Genomic DNA, 18,526 nt, shown 5'->3' with positions numbered 1-18,526 from the left:
TTAAAGATAGGTTTTAAACTGAACTGCTAATAGGATAATTTTCACAGTGTATATTTTATTCCAGGATAAGAGTGGTCTGTGCTGGTGTCACTTGAGAAATTGCTGAAAGTTACCTGAAAAGGCCAGATTTATCCTGGAAATGTTTTTTTGGGCTGGGGTTTTTATGCCAGTGTAAATAAAGTGATTTTTAACTCTGTTGTGGCATTTAGGCTGTGGGGAAGTCATCCTGTGCTGGCAAGTCTGCAGAAGGCGTTGCAGGGAAAAGGAACGACAGGAGACGTTTCAGTGACAGAAATGGTGGAAGTTGTATTGTCGTTATCTGCATCTTCATTTTTTCCCCTCTTTCCATTATCCTCTCTCGTTCTCCGAACCACGTTATAAATACTGTTTCTTTTTAGAGTTGTGCTCATCTTGGTGGGATCTGGGGGTTGTTTGCTTGTTGTTTGTTTCTCAATGCTTGGTCTTCGCTACCAGAAGTCTCGGGCGCCCAGGCCAGGTCATCTCCACAATTTCCAGTGTCTTCACCACAAAGAGCTTGACCAACACCCCCCAAAATAAATATCCTTGGCCATAAGGAAGACAAACGGGCATTGTTCTTGCTCTCACCCCATGAGAGAGCGGCTGGTTTGGGTTTGGTGTGAGCTGGCCCGTGGCCACGCTGGCCTGAGCCAGACCATTCAAAGAGTAGCCTACGGTCATACCCCGGCGCCTTTAGCCTAAATCTCTGGTTTCTGAAGCATTTTATTCCTGTTCTCATTGCAGAATGCCCCAAATGATGAGAGGGTTGCGTTGCAAGCCTCCAGAGAAGACTTTTCGGTTGCCTTCCTTAAAGCCACCTAAGAAGCTCGACGCAGGGTAGGGATGTTGATGAGAGAGGTGAGGACAGGAATATTGCAGGAGGCAAAATTACTATTGCCGAGTGGTTTGAAGGTATTTGAGGATGGGATTGTGTAACTGAATGGGGAAATGAATGAGAAACATGTAAAGGGGTGGGTTAGTGAGTGAGTAAGAGAAAATGCGAGTGGGCGGGTAATTAGACTGGCAAGTGCGAGAGGAGGTAGGAGTGGGTGACTGGAGGGGTAGGTATGTAGCAGGAAGGTTGAAGCAGCTTCATGGGTCGGCTCCATGACAATACCTGAAGGAAGGGGAAAAATCATCCCCCTCCAGGCATGTGGACGAGTTGGGTGCTGGTGCAGGCACTGCACTGTGCTCAGCAGAGGACCTGGAGACCTCGGTTGCTTTCCAGCAGCCTGTTGCAGCTTGTGGGAGGGCAGGTCGTTGGCTCTGCCAAATAAATGTCCGTGTGTCTGCGTGCAGCCAGCTTGGCCTTGGTCATGCGGCTGTGTGCTGCTCGTGGTCATGCAGGAATATGTAAAACCTTTACTATTTGAAGGTGGTTTTGGCTCTGACAAAGTCACGGAGAAACCACATGAACCCAGCACACGCCTGAGCACATCTGGAGCGCTGCTGGTCGTGGTGGACGTTGCCAGCAGTGGAAACAGCCCAGAGCTGCAGGTGGAAGGAGTTAGGTGGCAAGTACTGCAGAGCCCCAACCTCTGCTCCCACCCCGCTCGTGTCCAGGTGGCTTCTGAAGCTCTCCAAAGAGGGGACACCACAGCCTCAGGGCTCCGGCACCCACGTGGTGACCTTCCTCATTGGAGAGGCTGAGATAAAAGGTACAGAAGTGACAGATGAGGTCAAGGTATGAGCGTACAACGCAGCATTACAGCATCTCCCAAACCTGAAACGCATTTCTTTGCAATGAATGAAACGTGAAGTTGCAGCCACTTAAAATAATTATCAAACCTTGGCTGATGACTTTCATTAGGATCTTTTACCACAACCGGTGTCAGGCTGGCCATAGCTCACTGTGACTAATCAGTAATTGTTTGTAATTTACCATGGCGGAGTTACAGCCCCAGCTGTGACCTTTTCCTAGCCGGGTACAGTCGGGCTATTGTTGAAGGTAATGGCTCCACTATCCCGTTAAGTTACTCTTAAGTTGTGTGTGGTACATTTTCAATATTTATTGTAAGAAAGCAAGTCCTTTTGAAGTCTGCATAGAAATGAATGACTCCTGCAGGAAGTTACGGGCTTTATCTTAGCTGCCCGAAAGGTGTGTGTTTGCTAAGGAATAACTAACACGTGGTGCTGCACCGAAACATCCTGCTGCAGACCTGGCCCTGCTGCTTTTTGCATCAAGTAACCAGGCAAGGTGAGAGTTACCCCTTACTGAATCTACTTTTTGGGGAAAACCACGTTGGTTGCACGTGGATGTAAGGGCAGGATGAAGACCAAGCAGCCTGCTGTAAGGAGCATGGTGACTCCGTGGTTGTCATTTCATCCTACACGGGTGGTTTCAGCCCACGGCGTGCTCTGGAGGCTGCTCTGGGAAGGGGGACCCAGCCCAGCACCACGGGGTGTTTGCTACCGCCTGCCAGCAAGGTGCCTGTTCTCCTTGCGGGGCACAAAGTCCCTGCAGCTGGGTTACACCAGCATCTGGGACAGGCATCAAGGCATCTAACTCCTCAAACCATCCCCAGGGAGAAATCTCATCTTCAAATCCACCACCTGTTGCACAGCAAAACTCCTCCAAAGCTTGTAACTGCAGCCGGGCGAGCTCATGCAGCAGGCAGAGTGCTTTTTCTGTCTAACCCAGAAAGCGTTCGCTGCGCTTAAGCAGATGTCGTGCTGTTAGAAAGAAACCAGATCTCGGGCTGCTGTTGAAATGCTGTAGTAACCGTGCTGCGAGGTAAGGTGCAGAGGAACGTGGGGGTGTGTTTAATGCAAGCCTGCTGGGCTGTGGATCTGTCAAAGCCCAGGATTTGCATTACTTACATAAGCTCAAATCACAGCGTTTACACGTGCTCGGTGTTTTAGGAGCTGCAGGAATTGAGTGGCTGGGTCAGAAGCACTGCTCGCACTTGCTGACAGTGGGATTGCACAGGAGCTGTTGTAGTACTGACAACTGCAACCCTAGCTAGGAGCTCGTTTGCTGTTACGCTTGGTGCTAAGGCTCAGAACAACAATCGTAAGAGCAGCATGCGCCTGCGATGGAAATACAGATAGTCATCAGATTTCTGAGAGTACGTAGGAAAGAAAACCTTGAAGTTTCCTTTCTGTTTAATTAATTGTTTGTTTCTTTTTTGTGGGTGACAAGGTTACAGAGCATTCGTAATAAGCATGCTTCGTCTTTTGCCATTTTTTTCCATATGGGTGTGTGCTTCCTTTTCATTATGTTGTTTTTCTTTCCTTTTTTTTTTTTTTTTTTTTTTTTTTAAAGCAGCCACTCCTTTCATTTTAAGCATAAGAAATGAGCTGCTTTCGGAGCAGAAAACAAGTTTCATAAACATCGCGATTCTGATCCTTCTAATCCTTATTACCTGTAGGGGCAGGTGCAGGAAGCTACGACAGGGAAGGAGGCTTACTAATTTTCTCAAGGCTTGGGATTATGCAGTGGAGCAGAGGTATTTTAGACGCTACGGAGAAAGTTCACAACAACATGGTCAAAAGGTGCGTTGCTCGGAACTACATCCCCTTTGCTTGGTTTATCTCACTTCGATTTTTATTTCACTTTTGCCCCGTAGAGGTCTAAGCCTTTCCAGCTATCGTTCTAAACACTAAATGGGAGTAGGTGGCCTAAAGTCTACGTATTATCTTAATTGTTTCCTGCTGTTGTAAAGTAGATTTTATTTCTGGCGATATTATCTCTTAATACTTTCATTACCGGGCTTTTTCTGTTTGTTTGTCGAAGGGACACACTCAAGAGAAAGTGAAGGGAAATGCTCACTTGATCTCAGGAAAAAAAGAGCAAGCAGTTAATGCTGGTAGCTGTATTGACTGTAATCCTGAGGTAGCGTCCATAGGAAAATGGCCAGACAGCTTCAACAAGAAGTAAGAATATTCTTAGCGCTCTGAAACTGTTTAAAATGCTGAAATGGGAGTAGGGCGAGGAGGGTGGTTTAAAAAAAGCAAAACAAACAAAACAAAACAAAACAAACAAAAAAAAAACAGCACCCGCCCCTTGTGATTCTCTGGTTTTGTCTGAGTTGTTTTTTTAACTCGCTACGATCAGTCATGTGTGTGAGTTGTTTGCTGCCTTAAGACTGCAGCTACGTGCAAGATGTATTTGCCTAGTATTAAAATTGTGTGTGTAATAATATTTTGGTGGTGCTTGCCATCTGGCAGATCCGTCGCACACCTTTGTATTAAAATCTGTGGCTCCCTGTTGGCATGTTGCTGTGTTTTATGGATGGAGACTGCAGTGCACGGACTTGTTAGGTTGCAGTTCTGGTCTGAGGAATTGTTCCGAGCTTCCTACTTGTTGCCAGAAGTACGGTTTCACTCTTCTGTCTTGCTGGGCCCCGTAGGACCAATCCATTTGTGGGCAAACACTTCGTCTGCTTAAAAAAATACACGGTTCATTTCCTAGAAGAAATGCTGGCCAGCTAACACAGAGTAAGAGATCCAAGTGCCTGCTTCCCCCGATGGTTTAGGAGATGCTGGAAGCTTTGTGGTTCTGATCCAGAAGTGTACGTGCAGACCACAAGGTGTAAATCTCTGTCAAAAATGATCTCGAGGTGGTACACCCATTAAAAGCTGCGTACAAATACTTCTCTCTTGAATGAAGTTACTAAAATTGGGTCAGAGAATGGGATAATCATGATAAGGAAAATCGGAGATGAACTTTTCCAGTCTCAAAATCTGTAACCGAGCTGTTGTTGCTTAAGCAGTATTACTATTTTTTTAAATAAATAAATCAGCTTTCTGTGCTGCAGGAACACCTTTAGAAAAGGGCTTCTGAGCTGCTCGAGTTTGTCAGATACATTTGCTTCCATTTCTGGCACGTACTGACTAATGAATTTCCATTTTGAGCGTAGAGCCGTCCTTTAAAAGACCGGGTTTTTGAAGTGCTCGGCAGCAGACAGCATCTATGAGCTTAATTCCAGCTCGTGGTGGCACCTTCTGGATACTGAGCAATTGGGAAATTTCACCTGTCACTCGGGGAATTGATTGAAAGTTGATTTTTTTCCAGAACCTGGCATGCTCCACGGTCAGCAGTGTAATATAGTACAAGAAAACAGTCCAAGTCTGCTGTCTCCCAGGCTTGGTTACAGTCTAAAATGTTTTCTTCTCAAATTGCTTTTAAAACATGAGCATGCAAATTTGAACGTGCTCTGCAGATTTGACCTGTATTTCTATCTGCCTGTTTGGAAGAAGCCCATCAAATTATTTCCATATTGTTTTCAGTAAATCTCCAGTTTATTATTCTGAGAAAATTTGATGCATCTGCTGTGCCCACGATCTGGCTTTCTGATACGCAGATGCACAGCCCTGCCTATCTTGTCAAATCAGTGTAGCAACTGCTTCTACAAACTACGTGACAATGTACAACCTCCTATCTGAGAACCAGATCAGACAGCAAATTGGGCCTCGGTCCAAAAAATAAAAGACTGCAATCAATCTACTCACTGTGTCAGCACTCAGATTCGTTTCTGTTACATACACTGCAGGGAAAGGAAGTGGAAAACACGCGCGAGCATCCAGAAACGGATCCCTGAGTCATGGAAGATGGCTGAGATGGGCGTTGTTCATAGGAGCTGCATAAAGGCTCCTGTTTTTTGCAGGCGCCTGCTGGGCTGGTAGACGTTGACGACGCTGTTGTAAGGCTGCGTGACACTGAGGAAGTCGGTGAGTGACACTCCGGATGCCACGTGGTCGCCCTGTTTACAGTCAGCCCAGCTGTAAGCGCACACCAGACACCAGCAGCAGACCTCTCTGCTCGTGGTTCACAACATCCTCCCTCTGTGTGGCCCTCAGCCTTCCCACCTCGCCCTCGGTACCGGCAAGGATTCACTCCAAACCCATCCTTGAAGTGCCGAGGAGCTGGGGTTGGCTTGACCTCTTGCTTAAGAGCCTGAATTTCCTTCCCTTCCGCCCGCTGCTATTCCTGGCTGCTGCTGGCACCTCTCCTGCCATGGACAGGTGGTCCTGTGCACAGCACTCTCCTCTTAACCCTCTCATCTCCCAGCAGTAGCCACCTTCTCTAAAATGGGCTTGGTTGAGCAAATCATTTACCCCTGCTACAGCGAGGAGGCTCGGCGGGGCCGTGAAACCCATCCACGATGGCCGTAGGCAGCGCTTAGGTGCGTAGCAGCAGGGGTGCTTCGGGGTTACAGCAGTAAATCCTTCAGGAACAAATCTTGTGATTTAAGGGCTCCTGTTCCTGGGCAAAGCCACTTGCCAAGGTCTAATCTGTGCCTTAAAGCTCTGCTGGTAAATCCCATCTGGCAGCTCTGCCTGTGTTCGGAGGGAGACACCAACATCCAAATGTCCTCCTTGGGAAAGAGCAGCGGAACCTTCACTGCCCATAGCAAAACCAAAAACCTTTATAAAGGTTTTTTGTTGTTTCACTTTCCTTTTTTTTTTTTTTTTTTTTTTAATTCTTGCTACACTGTGGATGTGCAGCAGACTACATGGGTGGGATTTGGCTCTGGCACAAAGACCAAATAACTTAATGCCTTCTCATGTACCTGTCTACAAATGCCCAGGGACAGGATTCAGTTGCTGGCATGCAGGTGTGGGGTGCCTTAGAGACACCTCAGGGCACCTGGGATGTATCTGTGGGGCCAGCAGGTACAATGTGAGTTTTCTGGGACTGATGCAATGCTGTAGATAGTAGCTGTAAGCCAGGCAGGGCACTGCACAGCACCTAAAATGACCGGAGCTGCAGACACTGTTATATTTCAGCAATGGCACATTCATACTGAGTGAATATAAGGTGAAGCAAATAAGAATAAGAAATAGTTTAGAAATAAAAAAATATTTCATGTCCTTGCAGCGAACATTGCAGAATTTGTAATAGTCGATTAGGATGCAGAGAAACTAAAGACGTTTTTGCAGCTGGATATCTGGGAAAGAAAATCCTTAGACGCAAAGCCAGTAACTCTTGGTGAGTGTGATTGTAGCTTACTGCTTACACTGCTGTCAAAATTTTGGTGTCAAGGTCACACATATTTACCCATTAAGCTTTTTGTTTCCAAACCACATTTTTTGGTTGTTCTGTCATTGCTTAGTCGTAAATAGTGAGTTGTTCTATGAAAGTAGGGGACAACCTACATGTTGAGCCAAAACACTACAGCACATAAGAAAATCGAGCTTCTGTTTTTCACTGCCAGTTTCCTTCTCTTTTCTATCATGTCTTGGTTTAAAAAAATCAACAGGCCCATTGTGATGGTTTTGATTAGGCTTCAACAGAGATAATAAACGTATAGTGTCCCTTTGTGAAAGGAGTTTTTAATTATTGTTGATTGTACTTGCTAGCATCATTTCTGAAGGGAAGCGGAGATGACCTCATTCCAAAAGTTGTCAGTCTCATGCCGGTGTCATTCACCGCCTGGAAAAGAGGTTGGCTTTTTGTTTCTCCTTGCTTTTTTTTTAATGAGGAGCTGTCAGCTGGCCTGATGGTCCCTGCCGCTTTGGAAACACTTTGCAAAGTCTGGTGTAGCAGCGTGCTTGTTTCTGAAACGTTCAGCTAGAACAGGAGCACAGGTCTGGCTATGAAGGACAGTTAGCAAAGATTTGAGGGTTTATTTACCTTGTGCTTTCATACTAACATCCAATCTTGGATGTTTTCAGCATCCACCCAAAGACCTGATTTCTGAACCCTTGGAAGAGCTTGGCTTTGGCATGCTCGTGGGGCACTGAGAGTTTGTCTGTCTTTGTAATTCATTTCCTGTGCTATTCCCTTGTTTCATCATACACGAACCTTCTCTAAAATACCCCAAATTTCCAATTCCCTTTCAGTTCATCAGTGCAATCTGCCACTGTCCCTGCCGTGTATCTCAACCCTGCTGGCAATCCCCATTTCCCACCAGTACCTTGGTGCTTTTTGATGGGATGAGCTAGGCTGGCAAGCTGATCCATCCTCCGTTGCCACTTGCACAGCAATGCCAAGAGCCAGATCTGACAGCCTGAATGCCAAACCCCAGTGAGATACCAGCAGTGAGGCTCCTGAACCACTGGGCTGGCGTCTTTTCTCGGTTACTGCTCAAGCAGACTCTTGCTGACTTAAATCACTGTGCTTGTTTTCAGTCTCAGATGTGTATTTAAAGATGATTTTTTCTCAGTATCAGAACCGTTGACTTGGAGATAAAGAGCAAGATGCCAACAGGTTTCTCTGCAAGGGAGTAAGTGCTCAGCTGTTTCGTTTTCTAGCCCTTGCCTGGAGAAATATATAAGGTCAGTGAGCTTGGTACATTAATGGGTCTCCTCGCCACTTTGCCAAACGCGCTGTGAGCCACGATCTAGAACTCCGTGTTCCTCTCATGCCTTCTCTTTCTGCTGCTTCCTAAAAGACAGATTTCAGGTCTCGGTGGTGTGAGATGCTAGGTCACCTTACTCTGACTTGATTTTGTCTTTCTTTTTGCCATCTGTAGCATGAGGATCTATTGGTAAACCTGCATCTTACAGGTTTATGCTGACAGTCATGCTGTCTTGTTAGCATTTTCTGTAGTTTTATCAGAATAAATGCTAAATACAAATACTCTCAAACCTTTTCATCTCCCAGGCAGGACAGAATTTATCTTATGATGCTTTTTTTTTTTTTTAATCTATTTTTTTAAAAGGTGTTGGGACTGTTCTCATCTTTACTGTGTTCTTTGCAGGACTTAGAGGGCAGTGAGACCCAGGCTGCCCAGAGGAGCTGTGGCTGCCCCATCCCTGGCAGTGCCCAAGGCCAGGCTGGATGGGGCTGGGGGCAGCCTGGGCTGGTGGGAGGTGTCCTTGCCATGGCAGGGGGCTGGGTCGAGATGGGCTTTGAGGTCCCTTCCAACCCAAACCAGTCTGGGATTGTATGAATCTCCAGATCCCAGTTATCTTGCACCTGCCAGAGGTTGATCCAGGAAGAAGCTGGTAGGATTTAGTCTCTGAAGTGGTGGGTACCACGTGGGGTGGGAAGGTACACCTGGATCAGCACAAAGTACAAGCTGCTTCATCCTGAACAGGCCAGCAGGAGGCTGAGTCTTGCCCCTCATTCTCAAAAACTTCCGTAGGAATCATGGTTACAAGGTATGTCATGAACCAACAGGCTGTCTTCGGGACAGTTTGACTCCCTGAGTCTGAAATGGAATAAATGACCTTTTTCTACCTACCAACAAATCCAGAAACACAGCTACCTTATTCAGAAGGTGAATTCTTATTCTGTATTCTTAGCTTCAGCAGAATTTCTCCTTTCCCTACTGAGGAGCATTTTTGAAATACAGGGAAAGGAGCAAGTGTGGATGTGGTGGTGGCGGATGCAGAGCCCTGCCGTGGGAGAGCGGGGTTTATTCTCGTCGTTCACATCTTTACAGCTTCCCGCACCGTCCCACCCTGCTTCTTGACCGTGACCCTTTCTTGTGGGCAAAACCAGCTCTTGATTTAAAAAAGGAAAACAACTCAAGTCTGCCCTAGGGCAAAAATAAATGACGGCGAGAATACCAGAGGATTGAGCAACGTGGACATGTTGTTTCCTTTAAGGCTTCTGACTATAAATGACGTCACGCGGATAGTTGGGATGTTTGCGAGCACTACGGGGCTTGGAAAGGGAAAGCCAATCGGAAAAACACTGGGAAGCTGAAAATTTGTTATGCTTTATGACTCCCTGGTAGTTTAATGAGGGAGCTATTACTCATGCGCTGTCACTGCACATCTAGAAAATTCCTCTGGGTTTAAAAACTGGCAGGGAGAAGTGGTTTCCTAAAAACCACTGAATTAATTAGATAAAGCCTGTTGTTCAGGAGTCGCGGACAGGAAGGGTCAGAGGTGGAGCTGTGCACGACTCACGATGACTTGGAAATCTCTGCAAGATGCTGCCCAGAGCAGAGGGGGTCGGTGGTGCAGGAGGGAGGCTCAGCATCTCTTTGGTAGTGCTGTTGATTTGGGGGAGAAAAAGGTGGGATGGGTTGTAGCAAATCCTTTCCCTCCGTTCTCCAAAAATACCTGGTACTGGGGTACCAGACTCCTAAAGAGATGGGATTTGGGGAAAGGTTTCTTACAGGCAGTGGTACAAGGCAATATATTGTGAATATCAAACCTTAAAGTGTGTTACATGTATTTAAGGAAAAGAAAAAAGAAGTATTTGTTTGGTCGGCTTCACTGTACAGCTTTAATTGAGTTTTCATGGTTTTATAATCTGTACTCCCACCTCTCTCCAGCTCCTAACTCCCTGTTTCATGTGCCTGGGTTATTTTACAGGTTTGTGTAGTGCAATTCACGCGCTTACTTCAGTTATTTTAGTTATTTTAACCTCTCGTGTCATGTCCACGCAGGATACGCATTATCTTCATCTTACCTGGAAACCTAACAGGAATTTTATGGCCCTTGAAAGCAGGATGAGTGCTGTTTGTCTCGTGTTTTACAGCCTGGTGCAAACAGAGGACTGCTCCAGCCTGGAAATGCAGGTGAATATATTCCCCAGCAAACTCCCAGCGCAATTCCTTCCTTGCAAAAAGTGCTGATCCCACACGGGCTATTAGGGAAATCTGTGAGGAGTCTCTGAAGTGTGACACAGTGATTAATAGGACAGTCAGCAAGCGGCTGTGATAGGATGATGAATGACAGAATCAGCACGCCACTGTAACACTTGTAATGCAAGTTTGTGGTGTGTTGCAGTACCTCAGACACCATTCTGCTCCTTCCTTAGTTTAACCATTCGGTGCTGTGCATCAATTTTGTTTTCTTTCTGTGTTACTAGCCTTGGAGAACTCCTTCAATTACTTTTTTTCCCCCAAACATAAGCTCTAATATAGGATATTACCCATTTTACACCGAAATACAGAGATAATGCAGCAGAAGTTGTGTGTTTCAAGCTTCACGTCAAAGGGTTTAGCAGTGTCCATGCAGCATGCGCTCCCTTCTGAAACAGGCAGTACTGAGCTGGCTCTGAATATTTTTAAAAGCACGTAAATGCCCGGTTTTGTGTCTCTGTGCTGGATTTTTGCCCTTGGGTGTGGAACTTGCTGTCTGGGCCGGAGTTAGGAAATGCTCCCTACATCTGCTGTGACAAAGTGTTGGGTGTAGGACGGCTCCGTCTCACCACAGTAGGAATGGGACTTCCAACCGAGACTGGGGGAAAGCTTTGGGAATTACGAGGATGGCAGGGCTGTGATGTAATTCCCGTTATTCTGGGACTCAAACCACCCAGGATAGAGGGAGGCACTTCCGAGGCACCTTGTTTGTAATGCCTTAGGCCAGCATCTGGGCACTCACGGTGGCAGCAAACACGGGGATGCTCAGAGTAGCTCTGAGGGGGCTTGTCAGGGCACCAGGAGCAGCAGGACCGGTGTCAGAGCGGTGCTCGTGTGTTGGATATGTGCTGCTGCCATTTTCTGGGATGGATGAAGTGTGAAGCTGAAGGCCAAGGTGATGGAAAACGTGGCTCATTTTTCTCAGCAGGAGCCCCAGGGGCCAGACTGCTGCTGCCTTGCCATGTTCTGGAAAGAGTTCTGGGGTTGGTGTGGATTCTGGTAGGTTTGGGGATCTTTCACGGGACGTGCAGGCTGTTTGTTGCTAGTCCAGAGGAGAATCACCCCAGATGGGACACCTCTGATCACCAGCAGCAGGTAACACCAGGCTCTAAGATATGCTTGCAGTCACCCAAGCAGCTACCGAAAAAATGGTTTTATCACTCTGGGCACCTACATTCTGCCCAAATTTAGGCAGAATAAAACAAAAATCCATCACTTGCCCACTGTTTTCTGTTTGTCTGCAGTCTGCTGACCCTTTAAACACCTATCCCCACAATGTGAGCTTGGGAAAGAGGTGGCCCAGTGACCAGCCACGTGCCCACAGCCCTCCAGCCTGGTGCCTGGGGGTGCTCACCGTGCACGCAGCCGTCTCATGCTGTTTGTTGCTCAGTCACCAACCCAACAGAGAGACTGTGGGCTTCTGAAGCTCTAACCCTGTGTATTGTGCACCAGTACGAATTTTTGGCTTGCTGTTGGTAGCAACCTAACTCAATTTTCCCATTAAAGAGGGCTCAATATAGCCTCCTAATGTTATCATGGCTCGGCTGCTTTCCCTTCTTTGCTAATTGCGTGCCTTTCCCTGTTTTCTCTCCGTGCTGGAAGGAAGCTGCTGGAACAGTCGGCGTTGCAGAGAGGCAGGGCGTGCCTTTGAGGGGTGCTGCTCCCACCTTCATACCGGTACGTGGGCACTTCTGCACGTGCTGTCAGCCAGCACCTGCTCCACACTTTCTGTGCACAGACATATGCACGTGCTGCCTTCAAATCACAGTCAGGCTTTACATTTGAAGGCCTCCCTGTCCTTTTTTCTGAAATCCTCGCCAGGCCCTTTGCTGCAGCTGGCATCACACAGCACATACTTCCTTACCCCAGTCATCACTTCAGCTATTTTATCCTTTTAACCTTCCCAGTTGCTACATGAGACAATTGTGGGGATAATCTAGTATGAATTCACTTGGCCCGTACCAAAACCACAGAGAAATTCTGCGCAAAAGGAATCTCCCGACGAAATTATTCGCGAGGGACTGGAAGGGAGAGAACACAATGCAAAAACCCGGTCCAACTGCGAGGCTGTGGGGACAGCAGCACGGGCTGGCAGCTGCGGGTGTCGTGTCAGACCTGTTGCAAGCACCGCGTGGTTCCTGCAGCCCGGCTGGGCAGGGAGCAGACCTTGCTGACAGCCTCTTGCTGCCATTCGTGGCGTGCGTCGTCCCGGGGAGTTTTGCGTTTTCGGTGCAGTTCTGCTCGCTGCCTCCAATTCCCCTTCTCTCATCACGTCTGATATATTAAATTGAATTTGCAAATTATTACAGATTGACATTAGGATGTGCCTCTTAACAGATCGGGCTAAACGAATTACATGCCATGAAGTAAGTGAACTCATTTAGTAATTGATGAATTAATTTAATTATCTGTCTGTTACAGATAGGAGAACTCAAATGTAGGCAGCATAAAGATCTAACTCTTCTTCGCTAAGTCACCTGGGTTCTTGTTATTTTATTGTTTCTCAGCCTAATATTGGCTGTATTTTTTAAAACAGTAAGTTAAATAATTCATTTGCAGCTTGAGGTTCTCCTCTGTGATTCCATCCCACCCCATTTCCAGACTGACTCCTGCGTCTTGAATTTGTTTGAAACCTTTGGGTGCCAATTCACTTTTCCTTAGCTAAATATTAGCACTGGTTCTTCATCCTTATCCTCTGCTCACTGGACAAACATTCAGCACAGACAGTTGTCTTGTCCAGGCTGAGATTTTGACCTGGCTGGATGTCCGTAAGTTTTGATCTCTGCTAATCATATTCTGAACGCATTCACCAAAAATGAATTCTGCATCTTACTTCCCAAAAGTTGCCTCCACCAGCACATAACTGCCTGCTGCTGCTGTGTAATCGAGTTCCAGATGTGCATCATTTGATTTCTCTCCTGAGATGCTTCCCTGACTTGCCAGATGTGAATTAACGTCAGCTGCAGCTCAGCATCATTTCAGCAGAAAGGAGCTTTCTGCCGTGCCAACCCTCTGCAAATGCCACAAAAGTACCTTTTTATTTCAGCCTCTATTTTAAGGCTGTGTGTTCCTGTGATGTCTGGAGTAGATCAGCCACCAGGCTCTTAATTTGCCTACACAGGAGGTTTTATTGTTTCATTATTTCTTATAGTTCCTCTTCTCTTGATATCTCTTCACTCTTTCCTCAGTCAGGCAGTAAACTGGAAACCAAACTGCTCTGATCCTGTTTCACATGAAGCTCTGAGATCACCGACGTGCCTTGGTCCATCACGGGGACAACAGTTTTACAGTGCCTCCCCTGGAAATTGCGGGGAAGCAAAATATCTCCATGGCTAAATATCTCCATAGCATCCTCAGACTGAGTTTCTCAGGTCCCATAGCAAATCAGACCAGAAATAGAACTTGAGCCCTCTTTCTTTTAATGCTCAAATTCTCATGTGCTCACCTTGTCTTTAGCTTCAAAAGGTAGAACTGGGAATAGGGAGGGGAGTAATAGGTTCCAAAAGTGAGCTGCAGCAACATGAATATATGTCTGTTGTGTTTTTCAGATAGTTAGGGATGTGTTTGTCTAATACAACTGAATTTGTTCGGTAGCTGCAGTAGATGAAAGCAACAAACACTCTGCAAAACAAAAGTACTTTTTACCCAGCAGCGACTTCTCCCCATCTCACTTGCCTGTGTTGAATATGTGGAGCATTATGTTGTGGTCCTCTAATTAGCTTGGTAATTTCCATGGCGTAGGCCAGCATCGGTGTTCATTATTGAAGCACAGCGCCTGTTTTTGTCCTGGAGATGTATTTTGTCCTGTAACAGCAGTCAGTGCATGAACTGAGTGGGAAGAAGAGGTTTGGGAGTGAGGATCAAATCTGCACGTGGTCCTGGGGCTGTAATCGCTTCCAGTGCCACCAGACACTCAGGGTTGGTCCAGGTGATGGGGAACCCCTCATCCTTGCTCCCTGCATGGTGAAGATCCCTCTCATCTCCTGGCTCTTCGGTCTTCAACACAACACAGGGGCCATGTCCCTGTCCAACCTGTAATCCCTCTCATTTCACAGCCAGAAGAAACAAACTGCTCAGTTAGGTGATGTAGCTTGGTTTAAATGAGCAGGTACAGAAAACAGGAGTTTAATACATCTGTATTTATATCTATATGTGTATAAAACCACTGGCTGGTTCTGTTTATTTTCTTGGTCAAAATAGGCTGTTCATGGAGGGTCTGCACGAGCTGCATTTATGGCCTTCCCCTGCAGTGGTGGGAAGTGTCAGCTGCCTGTGTTCCTGTAACACTGGCTTATTCTGTAATAAAATGTGTGATCCAGCGTGGAAGCAAACGTAAAAACATACGATAGCCGTGCAGCTTCCCTCTGCCTTTACGAGGAGAAGCTAAAGTGAAAATGCAAACAAGCATTTAAATAAGCCCTTTTATACATTCCAGGTGCTGATCTCCCGAGAATGCTTTCCATATGCCAAAGGAAGAACACGATGTTGGAGGGAAAGCCTATTTATAAATGTGTACCGACTGAAAGGTAAATAACTCCTGTTTCCAGTAAATTAATGGAATATGCTCTCTGCACTGGATGTGTTCCCTGCTGAGAAGTAGCTGGGGTAAATATATCTGGCATGTATTGTGTTTGTTGCTCTGCAGCACGGTACGTAGGAAGCAGGTATTTTTAAAAATCGTTTTCTCATTCTTTGCTTCTTCAATACAACAGAAGAAGGGTTCAAAGGTGGTTTGTTTTGCTCTGAAAATATTTCTGGATTGGCATTCGTGTTTTTGCAGTGTCATCCCTGATGGGAGGGGTCAAGAATACTTAAATCTTCTGCTAAAAGATTCTCTGCAGTCTGTTTATCAGGCCTGGGAATTGAGCTGGGATTAAAAACAATCACACTTGGATCTGATTAAATTTCCTATCCCTTTCATTTGCTGTCTTCTCTTCTGTGTGGTAATTCTATTTTACTTGCTCTTCAGTAATCGGAGTCTTTCAAAGTAATCATAATTGGAGTTTGTACTGTACCAGAAAAAACACAGAGGAATAAACATTTTTGTGCATGTTTATTGTTACTTTTAAATGATACCTAAGGGCAGTTCTTTCCAGGTCACATTTCATCCTCAGACAGACAAATTAGCATGATAATTTATGTACCAGTGTGAACGAAGCACTGAAGATAAGCAGAGGGGCAAAAGAGTTACAAATGCCTGGTTTGAAGAGCTGACCGTGGAGACGTGAGTGGATGCAATGCACGGCACAGGAACACAAACAGTAGGTGTAGTTTCTGAGGGCTTCATGACGGGGGCATTTCTGCTCAGCGCTGGGATTAGCACTTCTATTGAAACTTATGTAACAGAGCCTTTGCCGGGGTGGTTTCTAAAAATGATGTTCGTTGCTCTTCAGATTCCAGAGGCTTTAAGTCAGAGGAAATACTTTAAACTGAAGAACTGCTTTGTTTTTTTTTCCATTGATCATTGGTTTCCTCCCAGTTCCCAATTAGATCCTACTGCATGTGTAAGACAGCAGTGGAAATTAAAAAAAAAAAAAAAAAAAAAGGGGGGGTGATTATAATGAAAAGACTTGGGCAAGAAACACTGAATTTTGTTGTGAGTGGTTCCTTTGTTGCTGTACCTTTGTTCTAAGCATACCTTAAAAAAAAAAAAAGGAATTAGATTGATTATCGGGTAGTTGGTTGCACTGTACAATTTCTAAAGCACATCGGCCACTTTTGTCCAGCAAATGATGATGCCCTCCCAAAAAAAAACAACCTACACTCCTCTCTCTGTTGCCCTGAAGATTGCTGTTTGACAGAAGAGCAGTCAGCTGCTATGGTGATGGGCACGGGATGGGAACATGGACAGAAACAGAGGTGGGGCTGAAGCCGGGCTGTTCATCCTTCCTTACTGTTTCAGCAGCTCTTGCTGAATTTGGTATGACTGAATTCAAGGCGATAGCAGGCTATCTTACTTTTTTTGGCCTCAAATTCTGGCAAATACTACAAAATAATAGGCAAAAAAAAAGGGTGAGACACTCAAGCTGATAATATTTGTATAAACCTGCATCTCATTCCCTTCAGTGCAGCTTGTGCCTGTTGTGCTTGAATTTGGGTGCACAGAAATCTCCCTCCCCCTGTAAGAATTAGTGGCTTTTTCAGTAATTTTCAGTAATGAATAATTCATATACTAAAGTCTTTGTCACAAGAACATCTCACTGTTTCTCCCCCAGCTTGATCAGCTTGCTTTTGTATTTTTAGGATTTCTGTTTCCCTAATCAGCCCAAAAATAAACCTGAAGAGGTTTCAAGAAACAGAATTCAGAGTAAGTCTGAGACAACTGCACATCGAGGATATTGCTTTGCACAGTAGGTGATCCTCTGGCACTTTCTATTTGCAGCTCCTTCTTTTGCAGAGAATTATTTACCTGCAGTACGAGGCCACGCCACTGCCATGCATTCAGTGCCACAAAGTAGACCAAGTGGGATACATCTTACTTAGCTTCTATTTTTCAATAACTTCTGAATCTGTAATAAAAAATGACTCCTTCGACAGGAAACACGCTATCTGTATTTTAGTGATAAGGTTAGTGGTAAACTTTGGTTGCCTGTTTTATTGATTTGACTGTAAAAGCTCTCACTTAAGCTCAGACTGAGAAGCAGTAACTTGGCTAAAAGCCTGTCTAAGGGTCTGGAGGAAGAGAAGAATGATTTTGAGGTTGTCTTTTAATTCACCTATTTGAAGAGCATCACAAAGAGGGGACTAACTCAGACAGCTGCTGATACTTTATTTTTTCTTCCAGATTCCGAGGACATCCCTTTCTGTCAATAGTGAGCTGTTCCAGAAATAGATGGAGAAAATGGTACATGGGGGAAGCTGGTTTTTTTTCTGAGGTATAGCACATCTGTGTCCCTCCTTGGTACTTGGAGATAACCTTGCAGCATTAGCCATCTGATCTTTCCTGTTTGAAGCTTTGAGAAGCTTCTGAAATTAAAAAAAAAAAAAAAAAAAAGCATATTGTGTGTACATAACAGGTGAATTAGATGTTTGATTAGTGGGTAATGCCAGTCTTTATTCAAAGGCTGCTGGCTTATTCCAGAGGAATGTTCCCCAGTTCGCTTACTTGATAGACCTTTTCATTGCAGCTAAACAAAGGACAGGAAGGAAAGCGAGGTATGTGAAGTACTGTCATCAGGGTAGGAAATTTTAACAGTAATGGTTTGTCATGTTGCTAATTTCCTTCCCCATATGACCTAAACACTTCTTCTCACCTGTTTATGTCAAGTCAGCGCAGACCTTCTGGCCATAATAAATTCCAGCTGTGGAGGCTTCAGTTGTTTTTTTTTTTCACACAGCTGATTATAAGATAATAAAATTGCTCAGCAAAAAAAAAAAATGAATGGAAAAATTTAGGCAGCAGGCCAAAGCTGAAAGCTGGACCTTTTATAAAGACTTAGTAAAACTTCAGTAACTCAAACACTCAAAGTTTGGTGTATTGATTTTTTTTCCTCTGTAAGTTCAAGAACTGTGTTTCATTGCAGGCTGAACTCTCATCTCTGTTCCTCATGACCAGCTGAGCAAGGGAGATGGGATTTGATGCTATCCAAGGTGTAATTCCACAGTTCGTGTCTCTTGCTAGTGCCAGCTTAATAAGTTTCTGCCTACCCCCAGCCATTCATTTCCAGCTCAGCAGCAGTGCAGTGCCTTCCCTTTCCTGACCATGTGCAAACCCAGGTCCCTGAAAACATCTCAGCAAGGAAAAGAAACACTTCTTCTCTTTGAATTAGAATTATTTGAGTGATCTTGCTTACAGCGTGGCCCACCGACAGTTGTATCTGTACAGCTAAAGGTGATGTGCACCTGCAGGAACTGCAGCATCAGAGGCACAGCAAGCGCTGGAGGGTATCCAAATGTTAAGTGGTCTTGTTGTCAGTGAAAATCTGCTCTGGGACTGTATCGTGGTTGAAGGGGCTTCACTAGTCACGGTAATATTTATTGCACTGCTTTTCATTTTATTTTACTTTATTTTATTTTTT

General features: G+C 45.3%; 1 protein-coding gene across 1 annotated transcript in view; it reads left to right on the top strand.

The window, feature by feature from the left end:
* LOC309887891 (uncharacterized protein) overlaps window positions 1-16,053 on the top strand; it is a 113,293-nt gene extending 97,240 nt beyond the window's left edge. Inside the window, exons 5-6 of the mRNA XM_082779921.1 lie at window positions 14,944-15,034; window positions 15,623-16,053. Of these exons, the coding sequence (XP_082636047.1) occupies window positions 14,944-15,034; window positions 15,623-15,635 (104 nt within the window). The 3' untranslated portion in view covers window positions 15,636-16,053. The remainder of the gene's footprint in view (window positions 1-14,943; window positions 15,035-15,622) is intronic.
* Window positions 16,054-18,526: the final 2,473 nt, after the last annotated feature.

This window comes from Aythya marila, assembly GCF_965140915.1.
Source record: "Aythya marila genome assembly, chromosome: 1".
Lineage (NCBI taxonomy): Eukaryota > Metazoa > Chordata > Aves > Anseriformes > Anatidae > Aythya > Aythya marila.
The sequence above is the reverse complement of the archived record's forward strand: the minus strand, read 5'-3'. Positions and strand labels throughout refer to the sequence as shown.